Genomic DNA, 20,099 nt, shown 5'->3' with positions numbered 1-20,099 from the left:
TTGCAAGCGTATCTTGTGCACTGGAGTCGCAGATTGCCCATTGAAGGCTGATTTTTCCTTCTGCATATGCGATGGGAGATATGAGGAGGACGTTGAACAAGAATGTCTGCGGTTTCATAACATTGGTTCCGGGTAGGTGACGAAGTTTTTGGTGGGGTTGGCTTGTTGATATTCTTGTATGCAGGACTGTTAGCCTTGAAGAGTCGGTGTAGGAAGGGAGCTTAAGCGGAGATAGAGATCCATATCCATGTAAGTATACAGGGGGTTATGGTGATGTCATAATGGTTGGTAAGGGAACTTCGGCGACACATTGGATAGGTCTGAACCCCTAGGCTGCCAATATGATCGGACGTAGCTTTTCGAGCGTCTCGGACAGTTTTGCCTTTGCCCACTATCTAACGGTTCTTACCTACGGGGAAAGAGCCCCGGCTCGTTGCGAACCGCTCACCAGTACAGTGAGGACTTGGCAGGGTTGTGGCCGTCGGGTTGCGCCTGATTGCTGAGGCATCTTAGTCAGAACAAATAACTAACTACACCTGTTTAAGTCGCAAAATTACTCCTTCACCCGGGTCAGTCCCACAAACCCGAGCGGTATCTCCTGCCCGCCGACGGAGATCTGCTTAGATGGTTTGCATTCAAAGCGACGCTGTCCACTCTGGGGACTAGGAGCCCCCTAGGAAGTGCTATTATGGCTCTAAGAAACAAAATGATATGTGCTGTGCAGCTTCGACAGGACGATGGACAGTGACGTTTTGTGTAGTACTTTACGACCCCCGTCAGAAGCCTGAACAGAAGAAACACTCCGGACTTTGTCTCGAGGCGAAAGATATCACGACTATCAACATGGAATCGGAATCTGAGGGGTCAGGCGGTCATGATTACAAAACTTACAAAATGTTAGACTATGAAAGACCTACGCCAATAACAACAACATCAAGGCACAGTCGGGATTTTCGACAACCTTAAGAGGCTATGTATGCCCTCACCAATGTAGACCCTCCATGCGACCTTAGAAAAACAATGCCGATATTACTGTACAGCTTTCTAACCTTGGAGATCCTAGAGGGAAGGCAACTCGGACCAAATCGATACAGGAAGGTATTGGGTTCAAGGTTCAATTCCGCCCTAGCACTACGGCTATGGTGGGTCCCGCTCCCTGGTGGAGCCCCATAGGAGCCACTCGTTTAAAACACTGCTGCGTCCGTGCTTCCACCCAAAGTCAAGCGCTTACCCACATATTTACATAGGCGCACGAAATTCCTGCGTACAGACTATCGTACAATAGCTCAAGGTACAACGAGCCCCTTCTCACGTGACTGGTTGGCAAGCACAGGCTCTCATTCCCACTTTATCAAGTCACGTGCAGTCATCTTTGGTGCACACCTGGTCATTCTATCATGGACCGCGCGCCGACGAAAAAGTGATATGGATCACACCGTGAAATTGGACCTAGGAAGCTGCCCGACAAGTGGCAGAGCCCTTTATCGGACCGATTTGGAAGAAGCGCGCAGCGAGAAATAAGATTGGACGTCACCAATCCAAATCTCGGATTTCCGCGTATTAGGACTGGGACGACATACGAGCATCACTGAAGCTTAACTTGGAGCCCACTGAACACGAATTTCATTCTCGTGTTGGCTCGGACTGCATGGATGATCTGTATCTTGAGGGCGGCTACTGTCAGGGGTTTGGCCGATAGGGGGGCAGGTGGAGAGATATGTCTGGTTGTCCTTCGAGACAATTCAAATGAGTGATGCTGTGGGCAATGGGTATTGGAACAACAATCCTACCTGATTGGAAGATGAAACACTCCCTCTACTCTGAAATTCCTACCAGTGTATTTATCCTGCAAGATGCAACCATAATCCTATCGAGGGCATTTAATTCAATCCAGTCTATGCTCTGACTATAACGGCGTTGAGTTCAATGGCCAGGAGTTCAAGAATAAATTTTCACTCCGTCTGGTATGAGGTGACGATAATGAGCCACATTAGGCGAGACTTGTTCTCATCTCAATATACATGCGGCTCTCAGCTCTGCAGAGCTACGAGGTTGACTCCATAGGCCCTTAACGATTCTGCCAACTGTATTCTCTATTTTTATCTCAATTCATGGCCAGCGAAACTACACGCAATCCCAAATCGACCCTTACATATATCAGCGGTAAGGTTCATAGGAACGACCTGTATTTTATGATGAACTGCCTCCCCGAAGGAAAAGTGTACATTCTAGTGGGAGAGAACAAAGCAGGAAGAAAGAAGTAAAGTCAAAAGTGGGACTGTTTGAACATACTTGAACACAAAGTAAACAGCACGAGTTACTGAAAAGAACCATTCAAATAGCTCCGAACTCACTCCTCTGTACTCAAAGTCCTCCATGCCGTCGCGCAATTTTTGCTTGTCCTTGGCGCTTCTATGAGGTCACCTAGAGAATAATACCAATTAATAGAATCTGTGATATCGGAAATTGGGACGAACCACATCCGGGGCATAGAAATCGCAAGCTTTGACAGCTCTGGACTATCAGCAGCACGCCTCAAACTACTTCCCTACCAAATCCAGCTTCTTGATTGGTGCTCTATGCTGTGATCGTTCGCGTCAAATTCAGTGACTAAGACACGTCCTCTTAGCCTGTAGCCCCAGCTGTGACTTTGATAAGCTTTCCACACACAGCAGATGTTGATTGACTCCGTATGCATGACAAGTTATTTCCAACCATCTCCATTCTAGGCACATAATCATAACCATCGGCATGCTTTAGGCTCAGATATATTAGCAGGAGGAGTAAACTGTTCCGTTCCATCTTACCACCTTTCGGGTCTTAGTCGGATCAGACTTGTCGACAGTTAACCGGTTGCAACCCTGGGGCTGTGCAATAAAAGAATGGGGCTCTCGACTGTAAGGTGAAATTTGAGGCCTGAACAATCAAAAGACGAGGAACTCGTCGCAATCGTCGAACGAGGTGAGCTCATATTCCACTCTTGGATTGCTACCTCCCACTGCGCTGGACGACAGTATCTTACTGCGTGACTTAAGCAGCCGATTTGTTCAATGATTATGCCTCACCCACCACCGGTGATGAAGAGCCCGGGAAGCTGAGATGATGAAAATACGAAAGACATGAAACATAGCGTGGGGTCGAGGGAAATTGGAGCCTTGTGGAGCCCCGCAACAACGGACTTTTGCCGGACGATTAGAAAGCGATGAACGCCAAGAATGGAGTTGACAGCGTCATTTCTCGGGCTTTTACCGGAGCGCTCGGCAAATGCCAAGGACTGGGGATCATCGCTGGCTTTGCCGACAGCTTGCGCGGGGTTGATGTCGCTGTTTTGTTTTCATCTGCAGGTGAACCACATGTCTATACTGCGATGCCAGGGCAAGATACCCCACAAAGACCTCGACGACATTGATGCGGGTGACCTCAAAAACGGGAGAAACAATGAACGTCTCCAGCTCCAGAGTTGGACAGTTGAAATACCATCCCCGGTTCCGGGATGGGGATCGCGGCCTTGGCGAATGTTGTAGTCTCCGCGCTCATCACACGGTCCATCTTGGCAAAGGGAACCAATGGAACCGAGAGAAGTATATAAGGACAGTATGCGTACGTGATATCGCTCGCTATCCAAAGCGACAGCATGTATCTCCAGAAGCTGTTCACCTCGGCTGCAGCCCTGAGTGGCTGTGTCTGGGCACAGAGTCAGGCTGGTATCGAGGATCTCGATGACCCCGGCAATGACCTCTACGAAAAGGACCTGTCAAAATGCCCAGGATACAGGGCGACAAAGCAATGGGAGACTAGGTCTGGATTTTACGCGGAACTTTCTCTCGCAGGGCCAGCATGCAATGTTTTCGGGACTGACCTCCCAGACTTGAAGCTGGAGGTGGAGTATCAGACCAGCGATCGACTCCACGTCAAGATCCTGGACACCAACAACACGGTCTACCAGGTTCCAGACAGTGTCTTCCCGCGCCCCGGTTTCGGCCAGTGGTGTTCCCCGAAGAACGCCAAGCTCAGGTTCGACTTTAATGCCGACCCCTTTTCATTCATTGTGTCTCGGACTGATACCGGGGAGGTGATCTTCGATACCACGGGAAACAAGCTGGTGTTCGAGAGCCAATATGTCTATATCAAGACACATCTGCCGCAGAACCCGCATTTGTACGGACTGGGTGAGCACAGCGACGCGTTCATGCTGAACGCGACCAACTACACTCGGACGATCTACACCCGCGATGCCTACGGGACACCTCAAGGCGAGAACCTGTACGGCGCTCACCCGATATATTTTGACCACAGGCAAGGTGGCACCCACGGAGTCTTCCTACTCAACTCCAACGGCATGGATATCTTCATCGACAACAAGGGTGGTCAGTACCTCGAGTACAACATCATCGGCGGTGTTCTTGATTTCTACTTCATTGCTGGCCCCTCCCCGCGCGATGTGGCCATGCAGTACGCGGAAATCACTCAGCTCCCATTGATGACTCCTTATTGGGGACTTGGTTTCCACCAGTGCAAATACGGCTACCAAGACGTCTACGAAGTCGCCGCTGTCACCGCCAACTACTCCTCCAACAATATTCCTCTGGAAACCATCTGGACGGACATCGACTACATGGACCGTCGGCGCATCTTCACCATTGACCCAGAAAGGTTCCCCGCCAATCTGTACAAAGACCTGGTGGACACAATCCATGCGAGAGATCAACATTACATAGTCATGGTAGATCCCGCCGTGTTCTACAAGGAGTCCAATCCGGCGCTTGATGCAGGTCTTAAATATGATACCTTCATGAAGGAAAAAAATGGCTCCGAATACCAGGGAGTTGTTTGGTCTGGTCCGAGCTACTTCCCTGACTGGTTCCATCCCGCATCGCAGCAGTACTGGAATGAGCAGTTCTTGGAGTTCTTCGACGGAACGAATGGCCCGGACATTGACGCGTTATGGATCGATATGAACGAGCCCGCAAACTTCTTCAACCGCCCCTACCCAGGCAACAACACCACCCCGGAGAATTTCGCGGAGGTGGATGGTGACCCTCCAAAGCCGCCACCAGTCCGCGATGGTCCGGATGCTCCTATCCCTGGATTCCCGAACAGTCTTCAGCCAAACTTTGCTTCCGGTAACGCAAATGAGAAGCCTTCAACTACTGTTGTCCAACGTCATCAACCTCAGTCTCGTTCCCGCCGCAACCTCGGTGTTGGTCATTGGCGCTCTGCCAGTGGGGCTCCTTCGAGTGCTGGCTGGCAGCACGGCAGACAAACTGGCTCTGGCTGCGGACCTGACGAGTGCAAGGGTCTTCCAAATCGCAAGCTCATCAGGCCACCTTTTATGATTCAGAACGGCGCTGGACCCACGCTTGCTGACAGCACTGCCGACACCGATCTGGTGCAGAGTGGCGGATACGTTCAATATGATACCCACAACCTTTACGGGGCTATGATGTCCTCGCATTCCCACAATGCCATGCGTTCCAGGCGCCCAGATGACCGCGCTTTGGTCATTACGAGAAGCACGTTTGCTGGCTCCGGCAAGGACGTGTCCCACTGGCTTGGAGGTAAGAATGCTTCTGGCGTCTACCCATTCAATATTGACAACGCCACCGACTCATGCTAAATATTCTGCAGATAACGTTTCTGGGTGGCTTTGGTACCGCAGCTCTATCAGTCAGATCCTGCAGTTTGCATCGTTGTACCAAATTCCTGTCGTGGGCCCCGATGTTTGCGGCTTCGGTGGTAATGTAACGGAGACGCTCTGTGCTAGGTAAGGACTGAATCTCCCATCACATGGGCTGCTCTAGCTAATATAGATCAATAGATGGGCAGCTCTTGGATCATTCTACACATTCTTCCGCAACCACGCCGAAATCTTCGCGAATCCCCAGGAGTTCTACCGCTGGCCGATAGTCGCTGAGGCCGCGCGCAAAGGAATCTCGATCAGATACCAGCTCCGTAAGTGATGCACACCCTCCTCTCTGAGATTAGAACTGATAATGATGCAGTCGACTATATCTACACCGCCATCTACAAACAGAACCAGACTGGCACCCCGGCCCTCAACCCTCTGTTCTTCAACTATCCAAACGACCCCAACACCTACCCCATAGACCTGCAGTTCTTCTACGGCGACGGCATCCTTGTCAGCCCAGTCACAGAGGAGAACAGCACGAGCGTCAACTACTACCTCCCCGACGACATCTTCTACGAATGGGGCACCGGCAACCCCGTCCGCGGGCACGGCGAGTACATCTCCGCCGAGGTCGACTACACGGACATCATGGTTCACTACAAGGGGGGCATTGTCTACCCGCAGCGCATCGAGAGCGCTAACACCACCACCGCGCTGCGTAAGAAGGGCTTCAACATTGTCATTGCGCCGGGGCTCGATGACTGCGCTAAGGGCTCCCTGTACCTCGACGACGGCGAGTCGGTTGTGCAGGACGCCGTCTCGGAGATTGACTTCAAGTACGTGCATGGTAAGTTCAGCATGACTGGCTCGTTTGAGTACGAGGCTGGCGTCACTATTGAGGCTATCACTGTTCTTGGCGTGGAGCGCGAGCCGAAGGGACTCCATGATGCCGAGTACGATGCCGAGAATAAGAAGCTGGTGCTTCATGTTGATGTGCCTTTGACCGGCCAGTCTCATATAACGGTAGTGTGATCTGATCCTAGGTTAGGGTAGATATCGCTGCTTTGTTTGGGCCACGCATCGCTAGCACAAGAGACAGGCAATAAGTAGTATGAGGACATAAATGAATAAGGACGTAAGTTCAAAATGCAAAGAGTGTTCTAAATTTCACCATAAATTTTTCTCTTAAAGCCTACTGCATATATGTTATAATCAGGTGAACCCTAATCACTCAGCTCATCTGCTTTCGTACTGATCAACTGGTCATAATTACAACATTCTACCTACCGCAACCAGGGCTTCCCATGTTGTATCCCGGAAATCTATGCTTTTTGTTATTGACCTAGGCTTTAAAGGTTTTCAATGAACACAAGGTCTTTTTATCTATCTTGTGACTATGTGGACGAAGTGATTGTCTTATTTTTCCGTACAAATTGACCAACCCATCCACTTTGCTGGCAAAATCTGGAAGCGCAGAGAGATCCAAGCCTCAATACTGAGTGTACTCATCTCGGGCGACAGCAATATAGGAACCTCATAAACAAAGTGTATGGAAGCCAGAAATTGGGACTCGAATAAAAGAGATACTCGAAGATCGTGAGGCTTCTTTGCCCAGCTGCCGCTGACAACCTGGGTGAGACTGGCGTCAGGGGCCAGTACTATCCCGCCCTACGACGCATGGCACTAGCACCCTAAGGCTGGGCATAATAACTCCCTTTTGGGTAACGTTATTTGTTTCTCCCTCCTTTCAGGTGGCGTTACTTGAAATTGGCTTGCTATCATGCTCTGCGCCAATATATTTTAAAGGCCAGCTCTAAAGGAAAATGTTTGACGAGATGGAGGGCACATAATTAGGGAGATTTTAACTTCTCTGAACCCCTGTCTTGCGGAATTTACCTATTCAAAAGTCTAAAGGAATTGCAAAACCGCTTACATGTATCTATTAACTCTAGCATTGCTGGAATGTCATAGCGTCTGTTAACACGTTTGCCCTACGGGGCGAAGTAGTTCGGTGATGGGGGCCCAAATGATGGGCCGTTACTTCAGCCCCTTGGCCCGCTTCTAATAGTTTTGCCACTAGCTGACATGTTTGCCCTACTGCTATTTTGGGGGCTGGGAGGCCTTTGCGGGAGTTCTCCTCTATGTAAGTCCAAAAATTCACGCCTCTCTATACAACAAATTCAAAAACAAACAAAAATATAAGAAGAACATGCAACAGTGAAAGTTCGCGGGTGGCCATAGGATGGTGACGGTGACCCAGTATGTGTTGACAGAAACCAAGGGACCCATTGGGGTCAGCCCTTAAAAGGGTTACATCTCACCAGAGAAGTAGGAAGTGATTCAAAAAATTTGGTTTTTATAAGAAATGAAAAATTCTCACATGGTAAAGAACGCCACTTACAGTGACAGTAAAGTATAAAATGGACCTCCAATTCGACTTAGACCCGAAGTCCCCTCTCTCATACCACAAGGACGATGGTCAATCAGATTTTACCCTCCAGCACTCTCCCCAATCTCTTCAAGAACATCCAGAATTTTATATCGAAGCCGATGTTCCGCCTCCACGACAATCCAGCATGTCAGTGCAATCGTGTCCACCGTGAGGTTGCCAGCATGGGTGCCATGAAGGTTCAAGTCTTGCTCATGCATGTTTTGTATTCCGGTGATGGCATCATCAATTCGGCCCGTGATTTTAGACAATGTAGAATAATCTGTTCCACTGAGAGGTGTAGCGATGTTTGAAGTTGCAGCTGTGGACTGTTGACTCCGGTCTGCCAATCAACTGCTTCTTTTTGTTCGGAGGTCCTCCAGATCTTATGGATTTGGAATATGATGCCCAACGACCTTTTTCAAAAGTCGCAATGAGAGCGTTATCAGAGTTTTGAATAAGATATTAATGCATAAAGGGTCAGCTGCAGCAACATCGACGAAATGACCCTCAAAATACTAATTTCTAGGAGGCTTACCTTCAAGTCATGGGTCCATCCCTTAAGACCTTTCATCCGCCCACTTGCAAAAATCCTCGTTCCGGACCATCGATACTGCACCCCATCTATGTCCCATTCAAACTTGCGAGTGAAAACCCCTGTTTTGCGCATCTCAACTAGCACTACTTTTCCAAGGACTTCCTGCTCCTCTTCTAGTGGCTCTTTTGGCAGTTTTCGACTTCAACCCAAATATCTTCCTACACTTTGCTTTCCTCGCCGCTTTTTTTTTTTCACTTTCGCCCGATTCTCGTTCTCCAACACCTCGCGTACGCCGTCGCCCAACCACAGACGGAACGAGCTCCACATGGCCGTGCGGCGGGCACGGCCAATCACCGTTGTAGTCGGAGTGTATTTTGGATTATCCCCTCGGTGGAAGACTGGTTCCCAGGAGCTATGATGTTTATGGGGAACCGGGTTCTCGATAAAGTAATCGGCAGATGATGTATCAGAGGGGGCAAACAAGTGTTTGCGCCCTTGGAAAAGCCCGCGATAAAGTTGTAGGGAGGCGATGGGAGCATCGTTCTGAGATGGATCTAGGGCAGAAGCGTCAAGGACATTAGCAGGTATTGATGTAGACATCGCAATTTTTGAATGGTAAAATTTCACGGCAATAAGTAACAGATAAATATCTGACACACTCAAGAAGAAGGAAAAGATATAAAAACGCTTCCTTCAAGTGCGAGAGACAAATGTTTTATCTCCTTGGGAGTCTGATGCCCCCTGGGAGGGCGGGATCTAGACTGGGAGATCATAATCAAAATTGACGCAGACAACAGACAACGTTCCGCACATCGCCCTATCCACAATGAAGCATCTTATCAACACTCCAGAAAAGAGAATGTTGAATCCATTCAAGCGTCACAGTGAGGTGCCAAGAAATTTCAGTGGTTGAATACGAGAGGAGAACCTCCTCCACCGCCAATCACGAAGTTCAGTCATCCTACGTTGTCGTAGCCATAGCCTTTTCCCTTTCGCCAAGTCTGGGTTGTGCAGCAAAGCTTGTTGTGGGTGGGGGCCGTCTGGGGCGAAAGCATGAAATTAGGACCTGCAAGCCCCTGCTCTTCATTCCTAAACTAGGTATGAAACTGCGAGCACGGGACACAGCCCCATGCTTAAAAAAGAGTGTATTGATCTTCATAAGAGATACATCGCGATCGACATCAGCCTCATGGATTCAAAGTTTTTCATTGTGGGGCTCTGTCATAACACTGGTCACTATCCTAAATCATTCATTAAGTTGTTCCCAGTTGATCATGAAAGAATTGTTGACTTTTTCTTTTATCAGACTGGCCTTGGCCAGTTCCGGCTCGGATTCCAGCTGCCGTTGCAGACGTCACCAGAGTTGTTGGCCAGTTGAGCAGGAATGGACTGCCCTCAACAGCTCTGTCCAAGGAAACTTGCAGACAATACAACCTGTCGCCGCCCCCCGCAACGGCAACGAACGGGCCTGCACGGCCATCGCCGAACAATGGACCGATTCCACCTGGCGAGCAACCCAGCCAGGAGCAGTGCAACGAGAAGATTGGGAGGCACGGCCCGAACTCGACCAGAGCTGCCTTTTGAGGCTTCCGGGCTATTGCTTACAGAAATAATCTATGTCCTATTCCTTTCCCACAGTCGATTAGAAAGTTAGATAAATAATTGTTATTCTTAAAAAGGCTAGAGATATCTGTTACTTCGATTCTCCAATTAATACAAATGTACAGCGCCTCAGTGGTTGCGTAGAGACAAGATGACGAGTATGACTGCAGCTTGACATTCGCAGATGCCACTTATTTCGAGATGGGTAATGTGGGGAACGGATCGGCATATAAACTCGGTGAATACGAGGCTGAACATGTCCGTCCCGCCTCTGCCTTGTGCCAAGACCATAATACGAGATATGAGGCTCTGCTAGCATCTCTGCTTGGCGAGGCAAGACAGAAACAGAATTTTTCCCACGATCGTGGCAGGTACCCATATTAATTACCTCTTTTTTGGGATGGTCCGACTGGTAGAAAAAGTCAGTCTCTTGCATCGCTTGAATCATCGGCCAAGAGCATTTGGATTTACACTTGGATCAATAATCGATTTGTCCACTAACCAGGCAGCCAAACATTTTCACAATGGCCGTCACATACCACAACGGCATCTCTATCTTCCAATTGATCATCTACCTCCCGGCCTTCTTCTTATCCAGCATCCTCGTGTTTCGTCACGGTCTACGCAGAAGCAGCGGCTTTTTCTTCCTCAATGTTTTCGCCCAGGCACGTATCGTGGGCATATGCTGCGATCTCGCAACAATAACCAACCAGCTGGCAATGGGTCTATATGTTGGTGCCGCAGTTTGTAGCTCTATCGGGTTGTCTCCATTACTCCTAGCATGTACAGGACTCCTCTCAAGGGCGTAAGTTCTGTCATTGATACATGTTCCTTGATAATAAACTATGAAATACTCACGGGTGTGTAGCAACTTATCCATCGGAAATACCACCGGTCGTCGACCACTACCCCATTTCGTCTTCTATTTCTTCCACGCTTTGACAATCACCTGTCTAGCGCTCACGGTAGCCGGCATCACGGCCGACATGTCCCCTCAGGCTATGCAGAACCCCGACATCAAAATAAAAGTCGGCGTGATTCTATATATTATTTCATGGGCGGTAATGTGCCTCTTCTTGGCTATACTCGCCTGGCACCGCGGCTCTCTCGAGAAAGGCGAACACCGCACCCTAGTGGCCGTGGCCATCTCAACGCCGTTTCTTCTTGTCCGCATCCACTATTCGGTTTTCATGTGGTTCTCACACAACCCCGACTTTAGTCTGTTCAACGGAAACGTCACTGTGCAGCTAGTAATGTCTGTATTGGAGGAAGTTGTCGTCGTTGTTGTGTGTTTGGCTATTGGGATGACCTTGCGCGTCCGGGGTAAGACTTCTTCACGTGAAGAGGAGGCCGGTGCTTCCGATCACCTCTTGGCTTCATATGCGCCCAAACCCTAGATGAGTTCAAATTGGAACTGCGCGATTTTATGTACTGAACCACCGCTAAGAATATATTCAGAATGAATTAATTATAACCAATGGAGTGTTAGGTACTACTTCTGCCTGCAATACAACAGGTCTTGACAAGGCTCTAAGTTCGTTTTCAGGAAGTGGGAAATTCCGTATATACGTGTTGTGAGCTGAGAGATCTCACCAATTGAGCCATAGCTCCGGCAAGGCTCCGTAGGTGAAGCCACAGATTACCATGGTGAATGCACCATGCAATAAACCCTTAGCTCATACAATAAGATACGATACATCGAATGCACCGAATTGAGCAAAGTCGGAGCAACTGAGATGACAATTCGGGGTTTCTTACTGCTGATATATTTTACCACTATAAAAAGCTGTAGAGATACCTCCATTTGAGGTTGAGACATAAATAATCTCTTATACTTGCCATATATTACTTATGCCATTTTCTCTATAATACATTGTAAATTACAACAAGATATACGTAGGCCCCGTATATTACTTGACGCAACATATCTGTACATTTGAGCACAAAGTTCGGCTCTTTATGCAGTAATATTCGAAATCAATCTTACCTCCAATCTCTCTCTCTGTTTTCTAAGGCCCCACCCACGGCACTCTAGTTTGTATGATATGTTTTTGCTAGCCTTCGCATCATCGATGCAGTTTGTTGAGATGCCGCAGATGTTTACACACCTCCGATGAACAGTTGTAAGATACAGCAAGATCATCTCTTCTCATTCAGAAGATCTTGTAATATTTGCAATTAGATTTACCGCCAGATTCTCGTGAACGTGGAGCCCAAGTTTGTATGCGCAAGGCCAATTTGAGGTTGAATTTTTGGGCAAAATTGTCTTGGTTTGATTCGATGGAACTGTGACCCAGGCAGTGTGCGTAGCTTCGATTATGGGTCGTACTAAGTTTTAGTAGCAAATCATAAACCCGCAATTGCTTCCAATGGTTATATATTGGTGCATGACCTTAGTCAGCGTCGAATGTCCTGTGGGATCAATATGACATCATACAAAATAAAAAAGCTGCGAAATACCATTGTCTCAGTCTTTCTGTACCGAAATAGGCACATCATATCCTCATATTCTATTTGTCTACGACCAAGTCAGACAATTCAACATGGTTAAGAAGAAAACGGACGATGTTGAAATTCCACAAGATTCGAATGACGACCTCCCAGACCACGGCCAGGGCAGCGACGGCCACGGCAGCGACGGCCACAGTATAGACGCATACGGCTCCACGGGACCCTCCTTGTTGGATGAAGAGGAGTACTTGCAGGAGGAAGATCAGGTTGACGACGTGGTAGCATTGCCGAAGCAAGTATACGGCATCGGTAGTAGGTACAACGACTTGAAGACGCACAATGGACAGCCATATTCTGGCATGGCGATCGGTGGCTCGCATACATGGAACTACGAGCCGGGTGTATGGAAGGAGACCAAGGAAGAACCCGATCTTTGGCGGATCGACTATCAAACCAACAAGCGACGGGCACGTAACGCGCCCAAGGGAAGCGGTGCACCTGTCGGGACAGAGTACCACTGGTTGATTGTTGGGCACCAGGTAAGAGTAGAACTCGATCAGGCATGAGTCAGAAAGCCAATAAATATCCTACAGCACGTGCGCAAAGTCGACGCCAATACCTACGAGACCCACCTGACGGGCTCCAAGTATAAGCTGGCGCATAAGTCGGTAAACTCAGGATCTTGGTCGATTCCTACGGTGAGAGGTCAACGAGAACGAGAAATTGAGTTGCTTGAGGATGCGCAGCGGCGTGTTCAGGGGCTGCCTCCTGTGATAGCGAGTGAGAAGGTCAAGTCCGATAGGCGAGAAAAGGGACAGCTAAGTATCGATTCCTTGTTTGGCCAGGCTGCCCAGAATATGGGAGGCGCAGCTGGTCCAAAAAAAGGAAGCGGGCATGAGGGCTTGGAACGACAGGGGCGGCTGTTCCGTGTTGAAAGGGTGTCTGGTATGATCTAGGTAGTATTGTAGCGCCGGAAAAAGTGACTCGATCCTTACCAATAAATCTAACAATGAGAATCTGTTAGGTTTCAACCATCTACTCAACCCAATTCTAATATAGAATCAGGTTTTCTTTTGGTTTCACACCTAAAAATTACATTGGATATTTCCTCAGTTTCTCGACCAAGGCCTCCAGTTAATCCCTTACCTTGATGACTGCGCAAAAGCTATGATTTTAGACACTAGGGATACGAATACTAGGGTACGTTTCTTCTATCCGGTTTGAGAATCACGAGCAGCACCTTTTATATGCAAACCCTATCGTAAAGTAACATCTAAAGTAGATTCTTGTTTTGGTTAGACGATGTAAACCAGCTCGCGGTGCTAGTTTCTTGGCAGGGGCCGAGTACGTAGTAAATGGAGCTGGTTAGCCTTGCCTGGCTTTACGGACGTAGGAATATGATTTACATTAGACTCTGTCAGAGTATCGAGGACAATGTTGCTGGCTTACATTGCATATTCGCCGGTAGCGGCATTGTAGTTAGCTAGCACCCCGAGGCAACCTGCAGGATGGTCATTTTTCATCCTGCGGGCATTAGGTTCGAGTTCCGACGCCGGCACAACAATAACCATCTCCGTTAGGAGGCACTAGCGCCCTGAATAATGGCGAACGTACCGTTGCCTTTTCACAGGTTAAAACGGAACCATTAAAGGCCTTCATTGGTGAGGCTCAAAGTTCACCGTAAGAAAGTTTAGAACAACCTCGTGGCGACAATCATGTATTTACACTATAGTGGTAGCCTGTCGCCAAAGGCGAGGGTTCAGAGTTAATAAACTTATCCATCCGTCTACCCGTCTATCTACTGTAGCCTGGTAAGACTAAAGGAGAGCGGACAGCCTCAAGGAGTAGGTGTGGGGAGACAAGTGAGGTATTACCCTCGCGACTTTGTTTGCTCTAGGTTAAGCCGACTCTGGTGACTACTCAGTGACGTCGTCCAATAGAGAACCGCTAAAATGCAGAGTGCAAATCGTTGGGCTAGTTGCTTCAAAGGATCTTGGATAAAAGCTGTCGCGTTCAGGTCGACGACTGGGAATAAACAAGGGCTCTACCCGATTACTATTAGTCCAGCTCAGAGCTACTGTGTCCCGCAGTACGAAAACAGAACAGGTAAGTAGTGAATCTGCTTCCATGCTTTCACCCTTTTGGCTCTAATGTAAATAGAATCATCGGACTTATCAAGCTACTATTTACCCACTAGTCCCACAGAGCCTGATATGGTCTCTAGTTGTGACTGGCTCAGTGTTGTTGCTGCATATATGCTGAAGGTGGCTAATTCCACAAATTGCCTCTACTAACTTAGCTTAAGGGTAAACTAGTGAATGCTTGGTTTTATTCAGTCGCTGACCGAGATTTAAAGGAGTACAATATAGTGAATTCGTCGACTTCGACGACTACAACATAACAATGGCATGGCTTGTTTTATAAAATCTATGTCTTACAGGGAAACGCGGCACGGCCCTTTATGTCAACCTAAATGACACTGCCACAGGAGCCGTTGTATCGGGATAGGGACAGCTACCACTACCCTTACACCGAGCATAACTGTGACTGGCTCTGTAAGCCAGACAGCTGTTTTTATGGAGGGAACTCAAACCGGCGTTGTTACGAGATGTCGCAAAACCCATACAGAAAATGGGCCAGGATTAGACCTGGGCATGTCCTAGGGTTGTCCTAAATCCTTTGGAACATTGAGACAAAAGCCTGTTCCGCCTCTTGCCGCCACTGGGCTTGGCTGGGCCTGCCCCCACATGGCCCCTGAGGCTGAGACGTGGCCACATGGATACAAATTTCAGTCTTCCAGTATAACCCAAAATCCATCTTAGTTCCGAGGTCAGGACCCAAAACCCAACCTAGCTTTAGGTTGGGTTGGGTCCGGGTCCACTTGGGTCGTGGAGAAGTCTACACATGGCTTTTCCAGAACGGTAAACCGACGGTTATCTGTTCCCGTGCACTGAACCCCGCAGAACGACACTAAGACACATGCGATCAAGAATTATTGGCTGTTACGTACGCACTTTGAACGATGGTTCCACTTGAGGGGTCAGTCACCTGGCATCCGCATTCTGACAAGAACTTTGACCAATATTGGCACATCCCCAAAAGTTTTCGAATCAATTGAGTGTATTAAGGTTATTTGACAATCATCTCACTTCAAATCGAAACTGCTTTGGATAAATGGCATCAATGTAAGTGTTATTGTTCGAAACGACAATCTACCCAAGAAGAGATAGATGAGAAGGGGACAACATCAAATGAAGAACAAAAACGAAAGGCCATTCACAGACACTCACTAAGAGTTTTCAAAGCATGATTGACAATGGATTCCACGACGTGGCTATCGTGCGGGGAACAGTGGACGCCGTTCCGGCAGTCCTCCATCTCCTAGATACCGCAGTCAAATGGTTGGTATCGCGTGACAGAGTTGGGCAGTGGGGAGCAGCACCGTTTTCTGAGAATCCACAACGCGCCGAACGACTCACAGAATTTGCAACAACCGGCCTTGGTCTTTGGCTCGCTATCAAGGTTGCTGATGACACGCCCGTGCTGGGCCAAAATCGACTCTCCAATATAAACCCCCAAACTATGAATGGAGAAGCTCCGGGGGTCATCATAGGAGCGCTTGCTATTGGAGAGAGGATGCCTTATGTGCCAGCTGTCTCTGAGCCTGAGCTTTACGTGCGATTATTGGTCACGGATCGACGATATGCTGGCAACAAGATTGGCAAACGCCTTTTGGAACATGCACGTGATCTTGCCAACAGGACTGGAGTGTCATTACTACGGGTGGATTGCTATGCAGGTGGCGACGGCAAATTGGTCCAATATTATGAGTCTCAAGGGTTTAAACGATCTGAAAGTTTGAACCTGGAAGGCGACTGGCCTTGCCAAGTGCTTGCTCAACGGTTAGATGAGGTGAAAGGAGAAGAGAGACGTTGATTATTTCTTTGCTGGGGCATATTTAGTGGCTCCGAAATGGACTTCGACATTTGTCGGATACATATATGACGTAGCGATAGCCCGGATATCACACTTTGGTGAGGGGGACTGGGTAAATGATGCATTGGTAGGACGATGTGGTGCAACGAGTTGCTGTTTGATTGGCCGCACCATCTGATATGGTCCGCTATAGTAAGAGCAGGAGAGAAATCGCAACGCATGATTGCTGAAATCCTGTTTAAATACCGACCGTGCTGAAAGGTCATTGATTTAGTAAAGGTCGGTCAGAAGTGGAGGGTAACACCTTCTCGAGGCCTGGGTATGACACGTCCTTGGATTAGAAAAATTCTCAGGAATTCAACGGAATTGCAGAACATTCTCGGCATCTCAGTCAATGGATATTCGAAATCTCAAGCTGACAGTAGTATAGTAATTGAATAATTATCGCTCTTGCAGTACTACAGTTTTCAGGATGTGAAGACCTCTCTTTATTTCAGATAATTGAACTTTTCTTGTCGGGCTGAATAGAAATAGTAACCAGCAAAGTTATTAGGAAGGGAGCAGAACAAACTGAACGAAATGGTGACCGGCACTTGGTTGAATGCAGCACAATCGACAGGCTGTGGTTGGTCTGGATAAATCAAATATTTTTCTTTCACCGTTTCATGGAACGTGGTAGCAAAATCCATGCATTGGTATTGTCAGCTAGATCGAAAGTCTTACATAGAATGGATCTCGCGTTCCCATAATTCTAGGTGCGGGCAGTAAGGGGGAGATATGGAGTACGGGTAGGCTACCTTCTATATATTGGGACACTACAACCTTGCGATGTGGGACAACCAGCGAAATAAAGGAAATCGGTGCCTGACTCCATCGTGCTTGACAATATCTGCAGCTAACCATGTTTCTTACGCCCGGGAGCGAGCAAGATCGTGCGTGGGAATTGCACGTCGTGCAACCACCTCGTATTAAGTGAGACCTAATAAGACGAATGATGTGTGAATGCAAAATGATCTATAGAGTAAATCAAATAACGACGAGAACCTAAAAAAAAAAAAAAAAAAAAAAAAAAAAAAATGGAAATGACATCTCTAAAAGCGGAAGAGCGACTCCTGATTCTGGGCCCGGAATCAACGTCAGTTATTCAATTAGCCACAGATCGCAAGGGTCTAGAGCAAATTTTAACCAATGATCTTGCTCATTATATCATGTCTAATATTTGTCAACCCGGCCACAGTATAAAAGAAGGTGGTTTCTGTACATGATTTACTTAACGATTCTCTAGCAGCCCCGATACTCTCATTTCGTCTATCTGTTTTTATCTGAATGACATGATCCCCTTTGGAACCTTTTAGAAATCAGCCTTCTTATCGAGTTCCTCTACGATCTATAACTAAATCTGCTATACACTATTTGATAGTAACCAGGTCAAATACCGGGTATACATCCGCTCCGTTCACCAATGGCAATTTCTCAACGGCTTTGAGAAAGGCTGCGCTGCATCATCAACATGGACCAGGCCGGGTCGCGCTCGAGCCTCCAGTGGAATCTCAAGTGGACCTATCATGTTGTCTTTCGCAGCATGAACAACCGGAGTGATGAATGGTGACCAAATTGTTGACTGTCGCCCATAGATCAGGGCAGGGAGCAGTATCATGACGTCCAAGATACCATCGAATTTTAGAATCTCATTTTCCAGGTTAACTCCCCATGAAACCAATTCTTCTGGTGGTGTTGCTGCATCGGGACCGACTAAATCGAGGTCCGTAACAGGGTTTTCAGAAGAGCCATGCACCCAAGCCCCAGAGCATCAAATAAACCCCAACTTGGCCCCCCTGGTGCCACGGCTCGAGTTTGCATCCATTCGTTGCTGACCCAGTAGTCTCACGGTTTGCAGAAAAGTATGTGATTGCTGATTGGCTCCTGACACATCCACCACAATGTCGATGCACCTTGACCTAATGACGGCAAGATACGCTTCTGGGTCATTGATGGGATCAGTACCAAGTGCTGGTTGGATCTCCTCCCTCGACAGCTGCAGCGCTTTTTCAGGTGACCTCGCGATACCGTAGACGGTATGCTGCCGCTCAGAACGAGCAATTGGGCAATTCTGCTGCCTAGATAGCCGGTGGCACCAATGATCAAAACTCTCGGCATGCTGTTCAAACGATAAATTTGCGAAGTTTAAGTATGTAATAATAAAGGCAATTATTAGCAAAGCAGTGAGCAGGTTAGGAATTGCGCTTCGTTATAAATTTCCAATATCTGCTACTGCCGACACCTCTCACTTTGAGACTGGCGCAGAATCAAATGATAAGCGATGAAGCATACAACCATAACCCCGTTGACGCCGTCCAAGGGAAAATAAAAGATTACGTCCGAGGTAAGGCCAAGCGGATCCAATGTCTTCGAAGCGGCTTGCACCAAATACCGGAGCCGAAACATCATTGAGATAATTAAATCAAGTCAATGTCAATGGCAACCTCATGGTAAATGTCTGTTCTGCGTAATTTATTCAGGCATCCTCGCGGCCAAAGATGTCCCAAGATATGATACGGAGTTTACCGGCGATACCGAAATTTAAGCAACATTCCCCCCAAGGATCAATCTGTAGCTATAACTAGGATCAAAACTGGCGGATCGATTGACAGCCACAGAATCCACGCAAAGATCTCATCTTAAATATCATCTCCGAACTTGACATAATTGATGACTGGATCGGAAGTTGTATCGACACCTTCTTCCAGAAACAGATCATCATCTACATTGCGCGTAATCGGCGTGAGATTGGTATTGTCGGGATGTGTCGCATCGACTTCATCAATCAAATCTTGGTCCCAAAACAACTGCCCAATAGACACCTGTGGGGTTACAGGTCCAAATATCCCACCAGGCGCCACTGAATGGTTCACAGGTCTCCACATCAATGAGTTGTGCATCGATAATCATGGGTACGCCTGGCCGTCTATCGGTGATGCCTGACCGTACATGTTCGCCCTTAAATGTCCCACCTTGCCCTCCGGATCCAGCACACATGTACCATTTGCGGCAAACAACACGGATTCTGGCGTGTTGAGGGTGATGCTGGAGTCCGTTGCTAGGTGGGATTTGCGGAGAGGATCTGGAAGATCGACATCATCATGCGGGGTGTTGATCTTTGAGCCGGGGTATGGACCTAGGACAGTCGGGTCAAATAAAGACTGCTGAAACTGGCGGCCGTGTCGACGATGTTCTGGCGACGAGCGGTAGCGCGTTGGTTCACGCCGCTTTCTTCAAGTTTTACATTGCAGTCGCCATATTTTTCCAGAAGTTGGGAGTGGTATTCTCGCCTTTGCATGTTTATCGGTCCATCGTGTTTCCCATGTCCACCGGGGTGGGCAGTGCTCAACACTGCGAGTGCAACGAACGTGGGCAAGAGATTCTAGAAGCATATTGAGTTGATTTTGTTTCATGTAAAATTAATGAGCGTCTTAGATTAATTAAGACAAGACAGATCTTCCTCGTCATGAAACCTT

The 20,099-nt window shown here is 48.0% G+C and overlaps 7 protein-coding genes across 7 annotated transcripts; 4 read left to right on the top strand and 3 right to left on the bottom strand.

Annotated features, from left to right (window-relative positions):
- Positions 1 to 2,924: 2,924 nt before the first annotated feature.
- On the bottom strand, positions 2,925 to 3,549 carry N7446_012728 (uncharacterized protein; the record flags this gene model as incomplete). The annotated part of the gene is made up of 4 exons (XM_058521470.1): positions 2,925 to 3,021; positions 3,066 to 3,323; positions 3,385 to 3,419; positions 3,478 to 3,549. 4 exons carry the CDS (start codon positions 3,547 to 3,549, stop codon positions 2,925 to 2,927), a joined length of 462 nt encoding a protein of 153 aa, XP_058364947.1.
- Positions 3,550 to 3,634: 85 nt separating this feature from the next.
- N7446_012727 (glycoside hydrolase family 31 protein) lies at positions 3,635 to 6,661 on the top strand (the record flags this gene model as incomplete). Its single annotated transcript, XM_058521469.1, has 4 exons — positions 3,635 to 5,558; positions 5,629 to 5,764; positions 5,819 to 5,952; positions 6,003 to 6,661. 4 exons carry the CDS (start codon positions 3,635 to 3,637, stop codon positions 6,659 to 6,661), a joined length of 2,853 nt encoding a protein of 950 aa, XP_058364946.1.
- A 2,135-nt stretch (positions 6,662 to 8,796) lies between these two features.
- Positions 8,797 to 9,195, bottom strand: N7446_012726 (uncharacterized protein; the record flags this gene model as incomplete). The annotated part of the gene is made up of 1 exon (XM_058521468.1): positions 8,797 to 9,195. The coding sequence occupies one exon, from the start codon at positions 9,193 to 9,195 to the stop codon at positions 8,797 to 8,799; it is 399 nt and encodes a 132-aa protein (XP_058364945.1).
- A 1,526-nt stretch (positions 9,196 to 10,721) lies between these two features.
- Positions 10,722 to 11,594, top strand: N7446_012725 (uncharacterized protein; the record flags this gene model as incomplete). The annotated part of the gene is made up of 2 exons (XM_058521467.1): positions 10,722 to 11,002; positions 11,066 to 11,594. The coding sequence occupies 2 exons, from the start codon at positions 10,722 to 10,724 to the stop codon at positions 11,592 to 11,594; spliced, it is 810 nt and encodes a 269-aa protein (XP_058364944.1).
- Positions 11,595 to 12,740: 1,146 nt separating this feature from the next.
- Positions 12,741 to 13,680, top strand: N7446_012724 (uncharacterized protein; the record flags this gene model as incomplete). Its single annotated transcript, XM_058521466.1, has 2 exons — positions 12,741 to 13,187; positions 13,242 to 13,680. 2 exons carry the CDS (start codon positions 12,741 to 12,743, stop codon positions 13,602 to 13,604), a joined length of 810 nt encoding a protein of 269 aa, XP_058364943.1. The 3' UTR covers positions 13,605 to 13,680.
- A 2,274-nt stretch (positions 13,681 to 15,954) lies between these two features.
- On the top strand, positions 15,955 to 16,584 carry N7446_012723 (uncharacterized protein; the record flags this gene model as incomplete). Its single annotated transcript, XM_058521465.1, has 1 exon — positions 15,955 to 16,584. The coding sequence occupies one exon, from the start codon at positions 15,955 to 15,957 to the stop codon at positions 16,582 to 16,584; it is 630 nt and encodes a 209-aa protein (XP_058364942.1).
- A 2,678-nt stretch (positions 16,585 to 19,262) lies between these two features.
- On the bottom strand, positions 19,263 to 20,015 carry N7446_012722 (uncharacterized protein; the record flags this gene model as incomplete). Its single annotated transcript, XM_058521464.1, has 3 exons — positions 19,263 to 19,483; positions 19,568 to 19,850; positions 19,992 to 20,015. The coding sequence occupies 3 exons, from the start codon at positions 20,013 to 20,015 to the stop codon at positions 19,263 to 19,265; spliced, it is 528 nt and encodes a 175-aa protein (XP_058364941.1).
- Positions 20,016 to 20,099: the final 84 nt, after the last annotated feature.

The sequence above is a fragment of the Penicillium canescens genome (assembly GCF_028828765.1).
Source record: "Penicillium canescens strain IBT 15451 chromosome Unknown utg000011l_segment0_segment0, whole genome shotgun sequence".
NCBI classification, from domain to species: Eukaryota; Fungi; Ascomycota; class Eurotiomycetes; order Eurotiales; family Aspergillaceae; genus Penicillium; species Penicillium canescens.
Note: the sequence above shows the minus strand (reverse complement) of the source record. Positions and strands in the feature narration are given on the sequence as shown.